The 22024-nt window shown below is 38.9% G+C and overlaps 4 protein-coding genes, 1 long non-coding RNA gene and 1 other non-coding gene across 9 annotated transcripts; 4 read left to right on the plus strand and 2 right to left on the minus strand.

Annotated features, from left to right (window-relative positions):
* Positions 1 to 3057: 3057 nt before the first annotated feature.
* On the plus strand, positions 3058 to 5781 carry LOC116197591 (heme oxygenase 1, chloroplastic-like). The gene is made up of 4 exons (XM_031527766.1): positions 3058 to 3929; positions 4512 to 4735; positions 5328 to 5435; positions 5561 to 5781. Exons 1-4 carry the CDS (start codon positions 3470 to 3472, stop codon positions 5651 to 5653), a joined length of 885 nt encoding a protein of 294 aa, XP_031383626.1. The 5' UTR covers positions 3058 to 3469; the 3' UTR covers positions 5654 to 5781.
* A 1412-nt stretch (positions 5782 to 7193) lies between these two features.
* Positions 7194 to 7266, plus strand: TRNAR-CCU. The gene has a single exon. It is a non-coding gene; the product is annotated as a tRNA-Arg (tRNA).
* Positions 7267 to 7865: 599 nt separating this feature from the next.
* Positions 7866 to 9973, minus strand: LOC116195954 (protein BUNDLE SHEATH DEFECTIVE 2, chloroplastic-like). The gene is made up of 5 exons (XM_031525404.1): positions 9725 to 9973; positions 9546 to 9643; positions 8916 to 8979; positions 8319 to 8415; positions 7866 to 8169 (listed from the first exon to the last, which is right to left on the minus strand). The coding sequence occupies exons 1-5, from the start codon at positions 9780 to 9782 to the stop codon at positions 8091 to 8093; spliced, it is 396 nt and encodes a 131-aa protein (XP_031381264.1). The 5' UTR covers positions 9783 to 9973; the 3' UTR covers positions 7866 to 8090.
* A 64-nt stretch (positions 9974 to 10037) lies between these two features.
* On the plus strand, positions 10038 to 12883 carry LOC116195953. The gene is made up of 9 exons (XM_031525403.1): positions 10038 to 10295; positions 10509 to 10633; positions 10967 to 11039; positions 11238 to 11320; positions 11638 to 11676; positions 12044 to 12114; positions 12198 to 12312; positions 12446 to 12523; positions 12650 to 12883. Exons 1-8 carry the CDS (start codon positions 10250 to 10252, stop codon positions 12518 to 12520), a joined length of 627 nt encoding a protein of 208 aa, XP_031381263.1. The 5' UTR covers positions 10038 to 10249; the 3' UTR covers positions 12521 to 12523; positions 12650 to 12883.
* A 116-nt stretch (positions 12884 to 12999) lies between these two features.
* On the minus strand, positions 13000 to 15422 carry LOC116195952. Its single transcript, XM_031525401.1, has 2 exons — positions 14576 to 15422; positions 13000 to 13802 (listed from the first exon to the last, which is right to left on the minus strand). Exons 1-2 carry the CDS (start codon positions 15188 to 15190, stop codon positions 13443 to 13445), a joined length of 975 nt encoding a protein of 324 aa, XP_031381261.1. The 5' UTR covers positions 15191 to 15422; the 3' UTR covers positions 13000 to 13442.
* A 1305-nt stretch (positions 15423 to 16727) lies between these two features.
* On the plus strand, positions 16728 to 19215 carry LOC116194890. 4 transcript variants are annotated; one of them, XR_004154549.1, is made up of 3 exons: positions 16765 to 16915; positions 17053 to 18421; positions 18508 to 19215. It is a non-coding gene; the product is annotated as an uncharacterized LOC116194890 (long non-coding RNA). The 4 variants fall into 4 exon arrangements; XR_004154550.1 differs by having other exon boundaries at positions 16767 to 16915; positions 17053 to 18397; XR_004154548.1 differs by having other exon boundaries at positions 16794 to 16915; positions 17053 to 17610; positions 18200 to 19215.
* The last annotated feature ends 2809 nt before the right edge of the window (positions 19216 to 22024 follow it).

Consider the following 22024-nt stretch of genomic DNA (forward strand, 5'->3'; position numbering starts at 1 on the left):
ACTTTTGAAAATTAAAATTAATTAATAACATTGATTGCAAAAACGTAGTCAATTTTTGTACGATTCTGTTTTCATATACACGTTATTATTACTTACAGAAATTATTCATATATATTTGTGAAACACAAATTTTCTTACTAAGAAAAATGGTGAGAGTTTTTAATAATGAATTTCAAGTTAAAAATAATTTTGTAATAAAATTAAGTATATACTTGTCTTATTTAATAGGTACCATATGTTTATTTAATATAATTGGATTGTAAAATTTACCACATCCTAATGAGAAAAAAAACAGGTTGCCCCCAACCTTTAAGGCTAAGTGAGTTCTAAACCCCGACTTCTAAAAAGTTGCACTTTACCCCCGACCTCTATAGAAAATAGGCGCTTTGTCCCCTCCAGTCAAGTGTCGTCCAAATTTATTTACGATAATAAAAAATATAATAATAATAATATTAAAATTTTCTTTTAAAAGGGAAAAGAAAAGAGAGACAAACTTCCGATCGGGAGGGGAGCCTCGGTTGGCCACCCCACCCCCCAATTGACATCGCCGGCAAGCTCGGAACCCACCGACGACATCGACTAGAGGGGTGGGGTGGCCGGTGGGGGCTCCCCCGCTAGCCATCCCACCCCTCGATTAGCGTCGCCGGCGAGCTCATAACCCCACATCGACCTCAACCTGAGAGTTGGGGTGGTCGAAAGGGGCTCTCCCACCCCCAATTTTGGGGATCTTGGTCGGGATCCCCGAAAATTGGAGGGTGGGGGAACCCTACTCTACCCTTTCAGTCGAGTTCACCATTGGGTTTTGAGCTTGCTGACGACGTCAATCGAGGGTGGGGTGGCCAGTCAGGGCTCCCCCACTCCCGATCGAAAGTTTGATGGTTTTTTTTTCTTTTTTTTAAGAATGGCAAAGTGCCTATTTTTTTTTTTATAGAGGTTGGGGGGTTAAGTGCAACATTTTAAAGGTAAGGGAAGGCAATGGTTGTTCACCCTCTAAGGTTGGGGGCCAAAATGCTTTCTCCTCCATTCTAATTTATTTTGCACACTCATTTTGAAAGGAATCTTTCAAATGTTAAATGTCTGTTTTTTATATGATTATAGGTTTACAAAATTAATAATATGTCTTTTTTTTTGGAAATCTTATATACTAAAATCTAATTATATTGTTATTACTACATATCCCTGGTATTATATGGAATCATATTTCCATTCATTTATATCAGTCTTATAACAATTACTCATATCTTCTATAAAAATATTTACTTTAAAAAAATCAAAATATTTCAATAATTAGTTTCGAATTTCAAACAGTAATCTTTATACGAAAAATATATTTTTGGGAAAATTACACTCTCATATCTTGAAGTTTTGCTTAATGACACTCAACCCCATTATTGACAAAATTGACACTCCACCCCATTGACCATGCTGACTTAATAAGAAAATTATTATTTTTGTTGTTTGATTATCCTTAATATTACATGATATGTCCACTTTGGTTTATGTTTAAATTTTCAAGCATGCAATATTTTAAGTATTATATATCCTTTAAAAATTAAAAAATAATTCATAGACAATTACTAATGCTTTTATGATATCTTAAACTGCTACTTTAATTTTGTAATCTCAAGATAAGTCCATAAACGTGCAATATTTTTGTAAAATAAAAACCTTTTGTAATAAAAATACAATAAATGCAAAATTTTTGTCCAAAATCGACAATACAACTATTTACTAGGGCCATTGGTGATCTGTATAAGAAACTAGTGACCAGCGAGTGTTGGTACCCTTCATAGTCCCGTTTCAAATAATCATTGGCAATTAATGTTTTCCTACTACTTTGTCGAGGGGGTGGCATGTACCATCTCCTTTTCTGGTCTTAGTTATCATTCTATTTTTTAAAATTTAATTGTCAACTTTTGAAATATTATTCAGGAAAAATTCCATATTAGCAAATTATATAGGACACTTTAGGTTCCAAGTAGCTGCCATCACCTTGGGGAAGTTGCATCCAATACTTTGGCAAATACTAACCTCAAGAAGAGTGGCGGTGTGGCTACAATCAAGATCCCTATCCTCAAGAAATATTTTAGAGGTTCTACTTTTGGATATTGATGTTAAGGTAGGGGCCTCTCGAAGCTATATCCTGTCCCAAATAACTAAAGGGCTCAATAGTCGTTATTGACCTTGTTCGGAGTACCTCAAATTGTTCTCTTATTTTTAGTATTCTTAACCTTTAAAAATGATAATTTTTGCGCTTTTAGATTTAACACACACTCAAATACAATGACCAAAGTAGACTAACAATGACACATTAAGGACAATACTAAACAAAAGAATGAAATGGGATGAAATTGGGAAAAGGAATAAAGATCGAGGACCGAAAGAACCTTTTTCTATTAAATCAAGATGGTCCGTAGAGTGGAGTGTCAATTTCTTGCTAAAAATGGGGTGAAGTGTCATTTTATGTTAAAAGCACGGTGAAGTGTCGTTTAGCAATAACTCAAGGGAGGGGAGTGTAATATATCCTTTATAAAGGGTAATTTACCTCTTCACTTTAGTATATGCATTTAGAGTAGTGTTCTTTCAACTAATTCTTTAATTTCAAAACTGAAAAAAAAGCAAAAAAAATTAAATTCGTTGTTTTGTCTAACTTATTATTTAATTTTTATACTTTAATATTTACATAATTAATTAATCTGATTCATTTATTACTATCTAATCCTATTAATATACCCCTATTAATTATTAAATGTGAAATATAATTTGTTTTGCGATATATGGATATATAGAGAGAGAAAATATAGATGGGTAAATGAACTAATTCTACAATTTTTGGGCATAAAGTATTTGTCAATTATGTGATCGGAAAAGTTTTGGGGACCTCCAGCAAAGGATACTCGGCCGGCCCTGCAGTGGACTCAAGCCACAGAAACCGGAGGCTGCCGTATTTACCATTTTGCCCGCCCTTTCAGAACCTCGAGGACGTAATATGAACAACAACAACAACAATAATAATAATAAATTAATAGGATTACCATCTTCAACCTCATCGCTCTGTTCTTCTGACTGCTCGTCTCTCTGCTCTGCCATGCTCGCTCGGTTCTCTCTCTTTACCGAACCCAAAGTAAATCTTAGCACTACTAGCAGCAGGCTCGCCCCTTTTTTGTTTTTGAACTCGAAAGACCCGTTCACCGTACTTCCGTAAACTTCTTCATCCTCCTCAACCAAAGCATCTACATTTTATTTTAATTTTCATGCCTGAATTGGAATGGAAATATAATAAATAATAATATTTATCAAAAAAACCGAAACTTTGACGTCGGTTTCATTCATCTTGAAGATTTGCTTGCGGGGAAACTATTATTTAACTTGCCTTGACCCATACGGACTTGTTGGCTACCGCCTCCCTCCTCTCTCAGTCGCTTCTGTTGTCACCCAGAGAGGAGAGAAAACCTTCATCATCTTTTTTATGTCCTCCTCCTTAATGGCTTCTCTGACGCCTGTTTCCCAATCAAAATTACTTTTTTGCAACACCCCTTTGAAAACATCTCCTCCCCGGATGTCCTCTTCCCTCCCTAGCCCTAATTTCGGGTTCAATTCTGGGCGAAAGCTGAGGCTTGAAGCTCCCAGCAGCAGGATTTCCCGGATGCACATGAGGGCTTTTGTGGTCTCCGCCACCACTGCTGAGAAGCCCAGGAAGAAGTACCCCGGTGAGGCTAAGGGGTTTGTTGAGGAGATGAGGTTTGTGGCCATGAAATTGCACACCCGAGATCAGGCAAAAGAGGGAGAAAAGGAAGTTAAAGAGCCTCAGGAGAGGCCAGTTGCCAAATGGGAGCCCACGGTTGAAGGATACTTGAAGTTTCTGGTGGACAGCAAGTTGGTATATGACACACTTGAGAGGATCGTCCACAAGGCCTCCGTTCCTTACTGTGAGTCATCAGTCCACATGTATACTGATTGCCTTCCCCGCTCTTTTTTTTTTTTTTTTTTTTAATTTCTTTTCTTTTATTTTCCTTTGAAGTTTTTGCTTTTTGTTGAATCTGCACGTTGCTTTGGGGATAGGAGTTGCACAGATTCAATCGCTTTATCTGATTAATATTTGTGGCGCTCAGTTCAAGCCTAAAATAAGACCGTCTCACGGGGCAGAGCTTTACGTTTTCTTCGAGAGCCTTGCCATGTACTTAGCTGTATTTGCTTGGACAACTAGTGGAATATGCATTTGCATTCTTGGTTTCTTTGACGAAATTGTCGTTTATTTAGTTATATCTGATTGAAAAACTGATTGTATATGCAATATATGAAGCAGTGGTTGCCGCCACTCATCTCCCCAAAGAGAAAACAATATGGTAGAGCTTTGGTTTGTTTTTGTATCTGCTTTCAGGGAATCAATACTGCATAAATTTATCTTGTAATTTTCCGAAACGTTATGTTTTCAATTACCAATGTCTTTTTCGTTATTTGGGTCACTCTTGATACTGGACCATTAAGAGCTCTTACTTTTCTGATCCTAGATGCTGAGTTCAGAAATACTGGCTTGGAGAGGTCGGAAAGATTGACGAAAGATCTGGAGTGGTTCAAAGAGCAGGGTTACACTATCCCAGAACCCTCGGAACCTGGTCTCACCTATGCTCGTTGTCTCGAGGAGTTATCTGAGAAGGATCCTCAAGCTTTTATTTGTCATTTTTACAACGTATACTTCGCCCATAGTGCTGGTGGTCGAATGATTGGCAGGAAGGTAACTAACATAATTGCATTTTGGCAGTTCCCGGGTTTTGTCTCATCTTTGATAATTGCAAGCTGTCCTAAGTTTGAGATGTCTCATCATCTTTTCTGTTACTGTAAAATGCCATCTGCTTTATCATTATTGTTTCTTTTGTTAGACCTGGATATAACATGTAATTTCCCTTTGCGCTTCTGGTACAATTTTAGTGCATGAGAAATGAGGAGTCCTTTGTTACTTTGATCGTCTGCCATATATTGCCCTAATAGGACTCTTTCTATTAATGGCAGAGACTATTGATCTATCCAACCGAAAGCAGCTTGTTAGGATCTTTCGTCCTGTAAGGGGGACATTACTCGTAAAATGCATAGTTTGTGAGAGTTATTCTCTATTTCTGATTAAGTGGCAATCTAATAAATGACAGGGCCTCCATATTCTTTCTCGTTTTTGAGGATTAGTACCTAACAAGAAGGATTGATCTTTGAAAGCTCTTCTGAACTGACTTCCCTCTAAAGTTGGAAACTTGGTTTGATAGAAACTATTTAATAAGCTGCAGTAGATTCAGTGTGAAGCTTCTCTAAAATATATCTGCTATTCGTGGCCTTAGGTGGCTGAAATGTTACTTGACAAGAAGGAGTTGGAGTTCTATAAGTGGGATGGTGATCTTTCCCAACTTCTACAGAATGTGAGGGAGAAGCTGAATAAAGTTGCTGAAGTAACTTCTCTCACTGTTCTTTTGTGGTTTCGTATTATTATCTTATATGTCTGGCCAAGTTATATTAGCCTATGTAGTGGATAGCTTTAGATAACTCTGAGTTTACATTTGGTTTGGTTGATCAGGGCTGGACCAGAGAAGAAAAGAACCATTGCTTGGAGGAAACCGAGAAGTCGTTCAAATATTCAGGGGACATCCTTCGTTTGATATTGTCATGAGAATTACATCAGATGCCTTTCTGATATGTTGTAATTAATGATTCAAGCCTTACAAAGCTGTTTCTATATGAACGTGTAACTTTCTCCGCAACTTCAAGTTCTAATAAAGAATGATTTTTTTTGCTTGAGTTTAGCCTGAACATGTTTCTTTACTTGCACAATACCGTTTTCCTGCTTCAAACCAGTTCATAGAGAAAATATATGGCCTGCAACTCGAGAATACTGGACATTCTATAACTTTAATCAGGTGGGCTGATGGCCTCATTTCATAAATGCCATTAAAAGTGCTTACAGAAAAAAAGAGGGAACAAGGTGGGCCATTGAAGCATCATGTGCTGGTACAATGGTACTTGAGGATCAATATCATGCTCCTATGATATCGAGGAGCATAGCAGTTCTTTCACTGTCATATTGCTGCTGTGTGTTGTAAAGTCGAGCTATTTGTTATCAGATGTCAAAGGTACAGCTTTCTGTAGAATAGGAAAGTCATGGTGGAGTTGTTGTTCTTGATTTTTCTGAGTCTTTTAGAAAGTGCATCCCTGTATTAGGAGTATAGTGCCGGTAGCTTCATTGTTATAAGTCATTGTCAAGCTGAAATCCGCTGTGGAATCTGCTAATTCGTTAAAAGTTTGGTGTATTGTTGACATTACTCTTTGCTCCCTTGATGTGGAACGTGGGGATGATTTTGTTACTGATGCCGCAGCCATCCTAAGGACCCACCTTTCTTGTGATTTATTTATTGAACAAGATGCAGACTTTATTTTGAAGGTTCGGTTGCTGTCAGGCCTGTGATTTAAGCTTTGGTTTTGGTCTAGTTGATAATATATATGCGCTAGCTGTTGATTTTGTCCACTTTTTATTAAAGAGTTTAAAGGCCTGTGCAGTCAACTTGTAATTGTTTTAGAATCCTCTTTTGAAGACGTGACGATCTTCTTCTTGTAAAGGAGTGTTGAGGTTCCAATTCCAATTACTTGCATCGACGTGAGTAATATATCGAATAGACTAATTGAAACAAATTAAAATGATTCCCGTAAGCTCAACATGGACCGCAGTAAGAGTAAGCTTTTGTAGGAAATCAGGATATGGCGGGGTCTCTGTCGATGATACGTTTGACGACTTGAGGCAGTGCATTCTCTTCAGTGATGATCAAGTTCACATGTATGTGAAAAACGATGTTGCTCATTGATTTTCTGGTTATATATTGCTGTTGGCGGGTTCATGTCTCTGTTGTCTTCTTGCTGATATGTTTCTGTTCGCTCAACTTGGTTTTTGGTTCACTTAGAAGCAAATCAAGAGCAGACACTTTGTCGTGGGAATATTCGCATGAACCGAATATGCGTGTTTATGTACCTTCTTGTTGCTTTAATACGTACTTGAAAATGAGCATAACTTTTTACGTTCTCATCATAGTATTTCGCGAACTTGGGAGTTTCCCCAATTTTTAATTCAGAATCTCGACAGTTTAAGAACTATCCGGAGGGATGTTGTTGTTTCTCCAACTCAAGAGGAAGTAGTTATCTTGCAGATGAACGAACAACAAGCGCCTGTAGCTCAGTGGATAGAGCGTCTGTTTCCTAAGCAGAAAGTCGTAGGTTCGATCCCTACCTGGCGCGATATCTATTTTTCATTTTTATTCTCTCTACCCCTTACAAAACATTTTCTCACCCTTATCAATCCTATATATATAATCTTCCGAAACATTTATTTCTTTAACAAATTAAGTGCTTAATTTTAAAACACTTAATTTATTAAACACCACCCTCCTTTTGGCCCCCCTCAAGCCTTCTATTATTTATTTTTATTTTGTTGCATTGCAGCACTGCCGAAGTCAGCCCTCAAATTTAATCAGCACTACTAGTCTTGGCCCTCTTGGACGCAAACAGCACAATGACAGAACCGACTGAATCCGAGGTTGGTGCAATGAGAAGTGCTTCGTTTCGGTGCATAAACGTGTGAGTTAATCATTCTATCATCAATAACACTATTGATCGTAAGTCCTCTCAGCACTCTGCACCAGTTTTCCCTTGAGGGAAACCATAGAGATGACCAGGAAATCCTGATTCTAAAATACGGAGAAATCTCATCTTAGTGCTGCATAATGAGGTCAACAAGTGGTCTCAACTGCACATGCTATAGAACTCAAGAGTATATTCACATTGAATGTTATTTTACCTCTCTTGCCATCATACCGCTCTAATACCATAGATTTCAATTGACATTAAGATAAGAAACAGCTTTTATAGGCATTCATGTCAAGAGCTGAACTGTTTTGACAAAAAACTGAACAAAAGCCACCGAAACAGATAATATTTTTCCTTTAGGAGTCTGACAGAACTCTCAGTGAGCATTCTACAACAACAGATCTCATTCAATCAAGAAAATCGTTATGTAAAAGATAGGAATTGCAGTTGAGGCTCGATTGGACAAGAGAACGACTTTAATCATCAAGTGAGCTCATGAATCCACCCATAAAGCCGGCTCCATTGCAGTTCCCGCACAATATTTCCCTTTTCCCTCTGCAAGGGAAAATAAACTACAATTTAATGAAATAAAGTTCAAGACGCATATATTTCCTCTATTGCAGACTTTATCAAGACAGAAGAGATTCAGGGATCAAACATGAGAATCTATGCAGACTACGGATCAAAAAGAGATGGACAAGAACCTGCAGAGCCAACATATTCCACCAGCCTTAAATTGTCCATTGAAGTGGTCGACGGAGTTTACTCCAGTACCTTTGCACTGGGTACACTGCTTGGCACCTGATCCCCACATCAAAGACAGGGTCGATAAAAGGGGTTTTAGCAGTACCGTAAGAGCTATAGAGTAAATTCTAAAAAAGATCTGCAAGAATTTGCAGGAAAATTCAACAACCCAAAAATAAAATTCAGTATCAAGAAAATGACAGAAGGTGGACACCAACTGTTTACACAGAAACCTCTGGACCATAGAACACAGACAATAATCAGCAACCTGCCGAGCGTGAATTTGTGAATTTACCTCGACATTTATCTATTGCTTACTGGGAAATCAACTTTTTAATTGCTCCAGGAAAAAAACTCTCTTTTCACATTGGATGAATGAAGGCCGGTAGATAGTGGCGGGGTTGGATGGGAAAGGTCCATTTTTTACTTTCAGTAAAGACTACTAAGCCCACTTCACTAGCATTACTTCAGAGAGTATTTCCATGATGCTGAGAGGACAAGGAGACCATCTGACAAAGTGGAGGGGAAAGTACTGAAGTACAGAGAAACATTCATACCATTTCCCTCACAGTCGGCGCAAACAATGCTGTTTATCTTGGCACTTTGACCCTTCTCTGTAGCCTATCAAAAACAGATGAGCATGATCTTCAAGTGACAGCAATTCCATGGAAAATCGCACTTTTCGCATTAAATTAGGAGCTCTCAACTTCATTAAAAAATGCTTCCTCATTCCGTGCTTTCGAAGTTGTTTGCACTACAAAGAGCTTGCACTTAAGAGCACATTCAATTCCCACCATATTCTGATATGCTCATCCCATAAATGACTGATAAACATATTTAGTAAATAAGCTTTTCTTTATTAATGGTAAATGAACAAATCAGAACACTGATGAAATGAGATTCTAAATCTTATTATCTTGTCACTGTATTTTGCTCTTCTTCTCTACTACAATCTAATTGAATCATCAGAACTGATAATGAACTCTAAATCATCTTATTAATTTGGAATGTACAGAACATTGTTCATATGTCAACTAATGAGATGGGCTCAAAAGTCAAAACTATCCAAAGTATCAAAAGCTGAACTTAACCGAAGAAACACACAACAGAACAGAAGGGTCTGTCAACTCCGAAATATGCACTAACAAAGGAAGACAAGAAACGGTCTGATGAATCCAAATGCTTACCTTCACTTCCAGAGACTGAAATCTTGCATTTTTACTGTTCCCAAAGACCTCATTTATCCTAAGAATCCTTCCGGCAGCCGAATTGCCAGCGACTATCCCTGGAGAAACCTCACCATAATAAGTCAGTAAGCTAACTCTAAAGACGCAAATTTTGCACTGAGAAAAGGGAATGAAAGAACCTGGTTTAGCTGCAGGTTTAAGAGCACAAGTGGGAGCATAACACAGAGAATTAGCCATTGAAGGATAATCAAGATTCTTCCTCTTCTTCTACTCAGATGGAATGAATGAATGAGTGCAGGAAAAGCAGAGAAGAGGAGCTTCTTCAGTGAAGGAGTGGTCTTCCTGTTATGTTATGGCCACAAGTGAAGAAGAAGAAGAAACCCGCAGAAGATAGATATGGCTCTCTCTCTCCCTTCCTCTGTTTTTTTTTTTTCTACCATTTGTGGGGGGGGGGGGGGGGGGGAGTGGACGGCTGTCCGTTTGCTGACTAATCTGCCCTTGGCGCTTTCCCAAGAGAGTCCTCTCATTCTTGCATCTCGGAGGGGTGTAAAGGTAAAATTAGACACTGGCCTCAGAGACAGACAGTGACCTCTCCGGCTCTCCCTCCTCCGCCAGCACTCGCACGGCCCAAGCCGACCCAACTGGACTGGACTGGAAAGGAGTGAAGAAGAAGAAGAAGAAGAGGAGGAGAGAATAGGAGAAAAATGGCGAGCGCTCTACTGTCGGCCTCTCTCTTCCACCCTTCAAAAAGTGAGCAACTTTCCTGATTCATTCCCTCATTTTTTTTTCAGTTCTCTACCTCAATGAGCCGTATTTCGTTCTACTCGTTTTGCCATTGTTGATGTACATGTACTCTCCCTCATCCGATGATGAGGGCAGCTGGAAGGTAGGGTGGGGTGCCGTGCTGTGCTGTGACATTTCAAGATGTGCTTCTAAACTTGAAAAATATGATTTTTGGGACAGACGGAGATGGTGGGCTTTGCATGAGGAACTTCAGGAGCTCAGTCTATGGCAAAGTGCCCTCCAATCCTTCTTCTATAAGAAAGGAAGCTGCTCATTTAGGAGGCCGCCTTGTGATTAACTCAGCGGTCTAATATTCTTCACTTTTTAATAGATTAGATGCTTGCTTACTATTTCTCTTATCAGTATCTTGATTACAGAGTTTACAATTGAGCTGAATTCTCAACAGTTTTATCTTATATATATATTTATGTGGCATCTGCAATCTCAGTGCTCGTTTGTTGGCAGAAAATGTGTATTTTGGTTAACTGAGAACTGGACGTGTGCCCTAAATTCTTGACAGCTAGCTTCTTCATATTCTTGATGTGGAACTCTATTTGCAATATCAGTACTGCATTTAGAGTCTATTCTATCTTGGTGCATTTTTTGGACAATCACTTAGCAATGAGCATGTTTAGCAGCTCGGAAGAAGGGCCACCAAGAGAGAGACTGTCATTCCAGACCCGGATTATCGAATCCCCATAGTCTTACTCGGTACTTTCTCTTGTGATTTTATTTCCAGTTGAATTCCTCATGGGCATAGAGGAAAATCGAGTTTCAAGTGTGCTCATATTAAAAATTTCTATGCACATTTGAGGGTCTTAGGTACAATTTGTTCCTCATAGAGGTGGTTTTCTCTTATTACTTCCCATGGCCTTAAGAACGGACAAATTTATATGTTGATTGAAACAGGTTTAGCTGGTGGGTTAGCTTATACAAATAATCTGTTGCCTGCTGCACCGGCTGGCCTTCTTGGACTGCTATTATTGTTTCAGGTAATAATCTTAGTCAAAGATAGCATAGCTGCACATTGATCTTCTTGTCATTCGTACAAAAAGATGGCTCTCTCATCAGATACCACTAACCTTCCCTTTAATGGAAATCAATATGTAATGTTGATGTGGTTGCTCATATAGATCAAGTTTGTCTCAAAGAAAACGTTCATCTAATTGAGTGAAAGAGAAAACATTCATCTAAATGTTACCATATATTCTGTTAATTTCTCTCTGCGATATGATTATGTGCTGGAATGAGCATCGATTGCATTCTTCCCTTTAAGTGGAACTGACTGTTTTTCTTTTATTTGCACCAGACAACAAGGGTGCGATTTGTCTTTGATGATGAAGCTCTGGTAAGCTTATCCATCTCAATATGAGCTATTCGATGAACTTCAGTGATAATGAGTCAGAGATTTCTGAGTGGCATCTCTACGTATAGTTTTATACTATAATTATAAGATGAATTGGGAAATGCACATGTTTTCTGTATAATTTTCTGCATGGAATCATGGTTCTAGAACTTTGGTCAGCGTCGTCTTTCTTGGTGCTTGCTAAACTATTTTACCTGCTTTCTAGCATGATTTACTCTCAGTATATTTTCTGGTTCAGTATTTATTCACTTCATGCTTTCATGATTGACATGTTCTTTACTTAGGTTTACCAGCTGTCATACGAGTAAATCCCTGATGATAAATTTTGACATTTGATGTTCATGATTAGGAAGTAAAAATTGGAGAGCAGCTCCAGGAATCAGGTGAAAATGTCTTTGTAGGAGGTAAAAACCGCTGGAAGTAAGTATAGCACTTTCTCAGGAACATCTCTGACAGTAATACTTCCAAGAAGTTTAGACAAAAGAATCTATGTCGAATGCCAGGTATTCAACGTTCGTGAACTGGGAGCTCTGGTGGCCAAATTTTCCTATTCTGGTTTACTTCAAGGAGACACAAACGAAGCCTGAAGGACAAGTTCATTTCTTCCCAGTGATTTTTGTAAGGACTTCAATTAAGCCATATTGCAACATTATGTATTTGGTACTACTTTAAGGGATTGGATTTCTTAGGTGTTAGAATCTTCTCCTTTAAATACTTATGCTACTTCTGGAAATTTGCTTTGGACAAGCAGAATGGGAAACAGCTTTATGATGTGATGGTAGAGAGAGCAGGCCCTTCAAAAACTAGCGGTCCAAAACAGTCTTAAAAGGTATCATCTTAAGATCTTGTTGTTTATTTAGGATAATGTCTTTCTTTCCATTTGCTGCTTCTGCTTGGTCAGATAAGAATGATGATCTCACTCTCACACATATGCTCATGCTTTATTTTCTTGAAGGTATGAGATTGGTCAGTAAATTAGTTTGAAGCTTTCACTGGCGTTTCTCCACTATAGACCTAAAATTTGTATACATGTATGTACTCACCAATATGTATTTTCAGACCTCCAGCATGGCAATGGAATGATCAGTTTTATGTACATAAACTCTTACCATGTTATATGTATATGCATACATATGTGTGTACAGGTATTAACTAAGTAATGATGTTATATTGGATGTTCTTTGGGTCCTGTTCATAGAAGTACCAAACTTTGATGATAGATTTTGAATAACAGCATGTTTCATAATTCCTGCAAAGCAGCTCGAGGGATTTAAAAAAAAAAAAAAAAACTTGAGTTGTCTCATAAATGAATCAATTCTTGACAATATACAGATAATTCGAGGCCCAAGCTATCCAGCAAACTCATTATTCCATTACCTCAAAAAATCTGAACAATATGTCTATTGCATATAAACTGAGTTACAAGACGAATTGCCTCATATCCGAAGAGGTAAAAGAATTGCACTGAAAAAACTCCCCAACTAAAACCAAACAGGTGACATAAACAAAATCCCGCTCTGCATACATCTTCTTGCAGTCCATAGCTACAATCAATTCCGTGTTAGTAGGCTATCACATGTTCCTCTAAATGCCTTCCACAAACTGAGTTGGAGCCTGCTACTTTCTGGGTATGCCGATTCACATGCCTCATCTTCCTGAAGGATATTCTGATCTATCACCATCACCATTTGGGAGACCAAATCCACTCTCTCGTGTAAACAAATGCTCATAAGTATGAAGACGTATTATCAGTTCTTGGTACAGTGAGCATCGGTGCCATGCTGAGTGCAATTGTGATATCCTACACTGTGAAGAAAATCTCGAATCTCTTTGGAACTGCTATTACTTGCTTGGAGCAGGCGCTCATCCTCTTCATAGATCAAGTATGGAGCTTCGCTCGCCTTTCTCGAGAGAATCCTTGAGGCTCCCTTTAGAACATGAAGTTCCCAGCCCTGAACATCAATTTTGATGACTACAACCTTCTCTGACTCTGGGATCACTTCATCCAGAGGAATCGTTCTCACTTGGAGTTCGATTTCTTCATTAGACTTGAATGCCAGCTTTGCACCGACAGCTGAGACTGCACTATTGTCAAGGCGACCGACCAACTGAAAGAGTTGAAATCCCATCAATATCATGTTGATTTCATGTAATGACGAAACAATGAACTTCGCTATATTTTTAGGGTCTTTCATCCTAGAAGGCAGATATAGATATAGCTGAAAATTTCAGAAAGTCCGTTGACACCGAATTATCAGCTATTTTAGCAATATAGGGCACAAGGAAGTAACAAAGTACAAGAACTTTTTATTTGGCATTATAAGGTGCTCATTGGCCTTATATATCTAATCTCTGAAGTTCACACCACCGACTTCAACCGGAGAATAGCCTCTTCGGCAGTTCATACGTCTCCACACCACTCGACTTGTTTATTAAGAGGTCTTTAAAGGTTGCATCTCCAATAAAAGGTGATTAAACCGACCTCGAGGCTTAACATGAAAGCTCTAGTAGACAAACATCCGAGATCCCAGCCTAAAAGCACCCTAATAAACAATGGAAACCATTTGGTAGGAGACATCTTCGTAGAATGTACAGAGAGCTCACCGAAACACATCTTCGAGCGAAGACAGTTGCCATTTCCTTCATGGCTACTCAGTACTATTTACTATTCGAACTACCATAGCTGTTCCACTAGTTTCTATGAGAACTCCTATTCAAGAAACTGCTTACTCATTTCCGTGGATTTTGTTGGTCAGACAATTCAGTGGACAAACCTTTCGACATCAATTAACTCCATTTACGAAGAGCAGCACAGACAAGCCAACAGATAATCATGGGTCGAATATGGACGAAGCCAGGAGCATAATAGAACAATTCTAACCTTGTGAAAGGTAATGTTCCCGAGCTCATCTGATGCCGCAGCCTCAAACACCGTCACGAATTCGTCCACTCGATTCAGCCAAATCCCATCACAAATCCTCTGCAAATTCTCATACACAGGCTCAAAAGCCAGAACCCTGAACCCCATAACTGCCGCAGCGAAGCTAGCCATGCCCACATTGGCCCCTACATCCACAACAAGCCCTTCCTTCCCTCCGCCCCGCAACCTCTCCAAAACCTCCTGCATCGTCACCGAGATGTCGGGCTTCCTGAAGAGCTTACCTTTGAGCATCCTGACAATGTTCTTGTGGGGCTTGTCGGGCCATGTCCCGAAATCCGACAGCGAGTAGAGGAAGGGGTGCTTGAGGCCTTCGACGAGGTTGGCAATCACGGGGTGGGCTTGGGGTGATTTGTAGCAATCGAAAGGAGGGATCTTACTGAGGGGGAAGCGGTTCTGGACCCTGATGGCCGTCGAATCAGAGATGGGAGTAGGGGTTGATGGGCGAGAGAGGAGGAAAAAGAGGGTGAGGAGAAGAAGAGAGGTGGTGCAGAGTATGAGGAGGGACCTTGCCGAGAAGAGTTTCGGCGATTTGTCTCTCTTCCACGCATTTGCCATGAAAAATTTTCGATTTTTTTTGCTTCTTCTCCGGGAAGAAGTGAAGATCTACTTTTTCTTTTCTTTTTTTCCCCAGGTAAAACTCAAATCGGATCTGCGGGGAGGGAGGAGGGGAAGAGATGAACGCAATGCGCAGAGTGGATCAGTTGAGCTGAGTGGGAGCTTTGCTCTTCAGCCATGGAGGAAGTAAACTTAAAAGCAGAGCTGAGCTTTTCCTACCGAGGAACCACCAACAAAAAAAAAAAAAAAAAAAAGGAACCACAGCTGAGATTTTGATTAGCGGACTACCAAAAAAAAATAATTACAATAATTTATTCATTATCATGGGTTGGGCCTGTAATGGGCCCATTTTATCCAATTGGGCTCGATATTGGCCTAAATTAGTCGCGTCGATATAAGATGTCAGTGCCAAGCCTAAGAATTCTCTCTATAATAATAGTAGTAGTAATAATAATAATAAAGTGGAGTTGTGGACCCTTTCAAATAGTCTCAGAAAGCCCGATTCTTGGATTTTAAGTTCTTTTATTAATTTTTACTATTTTTTGAGTTTTTTAGGGATCAATTCTTATATAGTTGTATTTTATAAGATTTTGATTGGTTTATGAACCAATATACTTGATTTTTGTATTTGAAAAGATTTTGATTGGAGGTAATTATTCACTTGACTTGGTGGAGTTTCAATTTGGATCTTTTTCGAATATATGTATAATATTCTATATGAGACATTATAATAAGGAAGTACCACATAAATTATGATCGTTCTAGTTCTAAAAAATGTTGTTGTCACTAAACATGAGTTATCCAACTCTTAAAAAATACGATTAGACATGAAGATGAATTCTTCAAATTTTTTTTTTACTTATGTATTAATTTGTATCTCCAATATAGTGTTTTTCTTATCATATTCATCAAATTAAATTACCATTAATCATATCTTTAATAATTCATTTTCTTTAATTGTAAATTTACTATTTTTAACAATTAAAAAAAACCTAAATTATATTATTTTTTTTCCTGTGCAAGTGATAAATAAAACACAATATTTCATTCTTCCCGCGTCACCTTTGGTCCAACCTCGATTAACCTTGTGCTCAATCTGGTTTCAGCTCTGTTACCCTCCTTGAATCATGTATTCGATGTCTCTAAAGGAGAACAGGGAACAGAAAATCATTTGTATGGAATCACATGGAACTCATAAGAGTTCAACCTTCATGAACAATTGAACATGAGGAATGAGGCTTCAAAGAAGACGTTGAACGCGAGAAAAGGAATCTGTCGAGTTATACAGAAGTAAAGGCCAACACCAAAAAGAAAGAAAAGTAGAAGGACAAGAGGAACCTCTGATACCTCGAAATCCATAACCTGCAAACAATTTTGAGACCACAAACAGGACATCAGCATATAAACAACGGACAAGCTGCCTTCCGAGAAATGTCTGAAAGGTCATGTGAGCTGAGTGAGGGAAGAAGTTACTCAGAAAGAGACTGTCACTTGTCATAGTTTGCCTTGTTCACGGGTCTTCCTTTGGGACTCTGTTCCTATGGCCTTCTTGCTTCCCCCGCTCTCTGTGTCTTTCAACCACCCACCATGTACATGCATATATATATATGTGTGTGTGTGTGTGTGTGTGTGTGTGTGTCTCATCAAAACTCTGCCGTTAAGGTTTATATGTATCTGTGAAGAATTTCATGGAAGCCCGGCACCCTCCTGAGAAGCTGTGGAGCTGTAAGATTTGGTGTATTATTAGCAGAGTAGAGTCAATGCTTCTGCATGCTGCTGCTGCAACATCCTTGCTCTACCTGTATCTGTGACTTAACTAGTTCATGCAACTTGCTGTGATGCTCATTCTTTTTTTTTTTTAGCGTGATCACGAGGTTCCTTCAAGTCGATCTATTCTGGCCACGAGATGCTTCCATTGGTTTTTTATATGAAGGTAAGTTCACCAACTCCTCCATGATTCGTGGTCCTTGAGCCTCGGTTTCTGTTGATATATATCTAAGATGAGTAAAACCTTTCTCTGAGCGAGCAGTTTCTCTCCCTTCCATTATTAAGCTACTCTTAGTACAATAACTCCACCAATTAAGAACGCATCAGTTTCCCTTGCTTTCTATGCCATTTCGGGTATTATAAATTCGAGATATGAGATTTTTAACTCGTGACCAGAATATAATTTGAAATCATAGAGCTCATTTTATCAAGCTTATCTCTCTTAATTCTATTTATGGTTCGTATATTTGCCTTTGCCCCTATTCCCTCGTGTTGTTTCTTGTTTTGCATGTTACCTCGAGCCTTGAAGTGAAAGATGAAAATTGGAGAGACAAAAACATAGTAGGCCGATGCCGGTGGGGCTTGAAGACGATGTGGAGACTTACCTAGGCTTAGGTTGAGTCCCGACTTGAAGGCCGCCTCGGTCCACGGCAGTTAGGGATCTTCCGAGCTAGCTCATCATAAGAATCTCTTATAAATCTCCACCTTTATATGCGAGTTTTATTGCTCGTTTTTTTTTCTTTGCTGTGGAATATGTATTTTTTAAGGTCATATGCACCCATGGATTGCATCAGGTCGAAACTGCAGAGTTATTTAGATAGTACGTAAGGCCATGAAACCGGCTGAAAGAAAATTGGACTGGCGTGCATTTGAGGATAGAAAGCATTGGGCCAAAATCATTCATCTGGTTGTTATGCACTAGATACTGACGGAACACACCCTATGTAGCTCTATTGCTCTAGAAGAAACTATGTATGGAAGGTCTCGATAAACGTGCAATCGATAGGGTATTCAGGAAGAATTGATGGAAAGTGTGGGGGATTTACATAAGGCAAAACCTGGGTATTGCAGATTTTTTTTTTTTTTTCGGTGATAAGGGTATCGCAGATTTAATCCTACCCTCGGAAGATCCGGGTTATCTGCACATCCCCACTGCGAGAAATCCAACAGCTAAACACACTATTGATGTTTTGAACCAGTTGTGATGATAGAAATCGGCTCATTGGCGGTTCTTGTCACCAGGGAAAGGTTCCGGAGATGACTCTTCGACTCTTTGGTTACTGCAAATAGGAGATTAGGCAGCCCTGTCAAGCTACACAAAGCAGGAAGTACCGAGAAGATTTGCTTCATTTTCCATGAATGGGTCATATCTCACGTAAAGTTCATCCGCTAGAGTCGGACCGGCTGTACCTGAGCTCTTCGCAAGATTGAGCAGTGAAAGTGAAGCCAACACTCTCTCCTCCGGTGCTCTATCATAGTTTATCGATTCGAGCATTTGAGGGACGAATATTGAGCATGCTGTAGACTTTAAATCCTTATCTTCCATGCAGGGGAGGAAACCGCTCAACCACGACAGCGTGACTAAGCTTAGCCCGAGCAAGTACTGGAATTCCATTGTCTATAGAAGAAGAGAGGGCAGTCAAAAACCTCTTGTGACCACTTCTGAGCAGCCCGGTTGCCGTCCTTCCGAGCCATCTTTTGCTTTCCTCCTCTTTCCCTTCACTGTGAATACCACATTGTGAAACCTAAGCTACGAGCATAATAAAGAATAACTGAGGCAGATGCTACCAGTTTTCTGCGTTCTTGGCTACACTAAGTGGCCTTACCAAGTGGGTGCCTTTTCATGGACCGAGTCTTTTCTATGAAATGCGTCCCCTGAATACTCGCGGAAACCCGACTGTTGGAGAAGCCATTGCTCAGCAGATGCTTCTCCTTTACTCGTGAAATGGCCTGCCAATACCTTCTTCTTATGTGGAGCTCCTTGACTGTAATTGGCAAGCGGAGATTCACCATACTTAAAGAGAGGGTAATACATGCACAGATTCATAGGCAGGAGAGCTCTATCGTTTCCTTTAGGTTTTTATATCTACATATAGGTTATTAAGATAGACTTCCCAGGTAACGAGAAACCTCCGTTCGTGCGATGATAGCATTCCACGTAGGATTCTCAACCATTTTCTTACCTCATAGTTTATCATCTCTTCACATGCCCTACTTTAATGTGATGCATGAATAATAAACGATAAATTTTATCTTTGCATGGAAAATCATGAATTTAGTATTTTCTAAATTTTATCCTTCCAAAGCAAGACACATAATTCAACATTGCCCTAAAATTTAGATTGAAACGAACGTTTTCTTCTTCTTATTAATATTCTTAGCATTCATTTTATTTGAGAATAAAATTTGTAATTTCTTATGGATTTATCTTTATGCAAGTAATACAGTATAGCTGGCTGTAGATCAAGTTAAGGTGACTCACTAATCTCAAATTGACCTACGAATTTCAACTTTACAACGTCAGTAGATTAAAAGTTTTATATGAGTTTATCACATATTAGTTGAGCTTTTATGATTCTTGAAGTTTTGAAATAAGGAAACAATGCCCGACAAAGCACCTAGAGATTTCAATTGTATTTATTAAATTTGCATACCATAAATCTTCACAAATTTATATTACAAAATTTTAAACACAAATAGAAAAAGTAAATGTCCACACGACGTGGGAGATATAAGAGTAATCTGTTACGTTATTCCTAACGGCCTAGGTCATTAATTATTAGGAGATATTATATGAGTTTCCACCCCACATTTCTGCATTGTTTAATTTTAATCTAATGGCTTCGGCTTCTAGTTCACCAAAAAATAACAAATTAATAACTACAAAGTATATATCAAATGGTAAAAAAATATTTATGCAATATAACACTGCGCGCACTTAGGTCAAGTATAATTTCTACAAATCGATATTACTTTTAATGCACGAGACACCCTTTAGTATAATGTGGTTGTATTTTTAAATTTAGGTCTCCTTAAATATTAAAACATTAACGGTAAAGCTCGTGTATAGCACGGATAGAACGTTATCTTTCTGCTTTTTGCTGATTTTCTTATATAAATATGTGCCATAAATTATTGAAAGTAGTAATTTAAAATCAATAAACGTAATACGATTAGATAAATAAGACTAATGGTAAATTAATTTTAAGAATAAAATGAGGAAAAAAATCCGTATGTCGGGGAGTTGGTTCACAATCTTGCGTTACAGTTCATCGAACCATGGAGATTGAATCCCTGCGTGAACCAAAAACCGCGAGATCTTGGATTTACTTGTGTCTGGGCAAGCATTAGACCGATTCGATTAATTCGACTCTCGGACCGTTCGCTCACCGACTGGAATTCTTACAGAATGAATGTACAAAATAAAAATCCTTACAATACTCTCGAAAATAATAAATACAAATTACAAATGGCCGAATTCCAGTCGACTCGCGTTCGGTTATTATTCCACTCTAACTCACCGTGAGTTTAGGGAAAAGACCGAAGAACTGAAATTCAATGGACGCTCTCACTGAATAGGGCGTTGGACCCTGTGAGTGTTGATTAGGGCGTTGGACCCTGTGATCGATGATTAGGGTGTTGAACCCTAATATTATTCGGCCTAGGGATCAGGCTCGAGCCGCATGGCAAACATGTGCGGAAAGATAACACGCAACATGTTAATAACAGACAAGGTGTTTGTTATTGTTGAGTGTACGTGTTTTAATAAGTTTATTGATCCGGGGTATTTTGGCATGCAAATCCTACCCTAGACAAACAAGCACGTGCCAATGTTTTAGCATTCGGCTTTGGTTTGAGAACCTGACATGTCGGGTGTCCGTAGTCAAGTTTCGAGTGTGTGGATTGTTTTTACAGTGATTCGGTGTTGTGACACTGAATTACCACTGAATTAGCCCAACTCGTGTTTTGACTCTAGATTTGGAACCTAGAGTTCCACCTAACCATTTTCTAGCATTTGGTTAAGTCGAGTGAAATGATTAGTCAGTTAATTGTAATTTTGATATAGAGTACCCAACTGACACCTTAAACTGAGCTAGGATGTCGGCAAATCACAAAATGATGTTCTTGCCCTTGATTTGAAAATTTGTTTTCAGAAAAGGAGAACAACACAATATGGATTTGAAAGTATGAGGGTTTTGAAAAGGGCATTAACACCGTTTTGTAATTCGTCAACGCGAGTTACAAATTAATGTCTAATTCATGCAAAGTTGTTTAAATTGAATGAATTAACCGTGTGAACGTCCCGATTAACCCGTTCGTGGAATTAATGCTTAAGGTTATCGCCGAATGCATTAATTGTGAAAACGATTCGTGATTCGACAACCAAGACGGTTCCGTAAGGATCGAGGATATTTGGTCCAATGACCGAAACTACTCTTGTAACCGAATGGACCCGAATCCGTCATTGATACCCAAATCCATGCATGCTTTGTTTTGAAAAGACATTTTCATGCGATATTGCGACAATAATGTAAATTGCAAATTACATGAAAGCCGAGAACGGACTCAGAACGGGAAGAGGAATCCTCATGCCACCCGTACGAGTCTAAGAGGCTCTCGGTTACTTCTCCTTGGAGATAGCCGAGAGGTCTCATGGCCCGAATGGGATTCCACGAGGTTTCCCTGTCTCGTTTCGAATCATTTCTCGCATGCTTAAACGATAAACATGATAAATGACACGATTAAACGAAAGTCGGTATTGCCATAACTTGACTAACGCATTCGAACATGCAAACATGCACAAACAAGTTATTTAAGGAATCGATAAAACAATATCGACTTCATGCACGTAAGAAAACACGAGAAAACTCGGGAATCAAGCTTGGATTGGGCTAAGAAGGCCGATCTTAACCCGAGGAAAGCAAGCCAAGCCTCGGTCACCTCTTCTTGAGGCAAACCCGAGAGCTCTTTTGCTTATTTCGGGTTGGGAAGGTCTTCCGAGGGTCGATCCAAACGTTTCCCGACATGCTAACATGTTATATGATGATGAACATGCATAATATAACA

Source organism: Punica granatum, chromosome 2 (genome assembly GCF_007655135.1).
Source record: "Punica granatum isolate Tunisia-2019 chromosome 2, ASM765513v2, whole genome shotgun sequence".
Taxonomy (NCBI): domain Eukaryota; kingdom Viridiplantae; phylum Streptophyta; class Magnoliopsida; order Myrtales; family Lythraceae; genus Punica; species Punica granatum.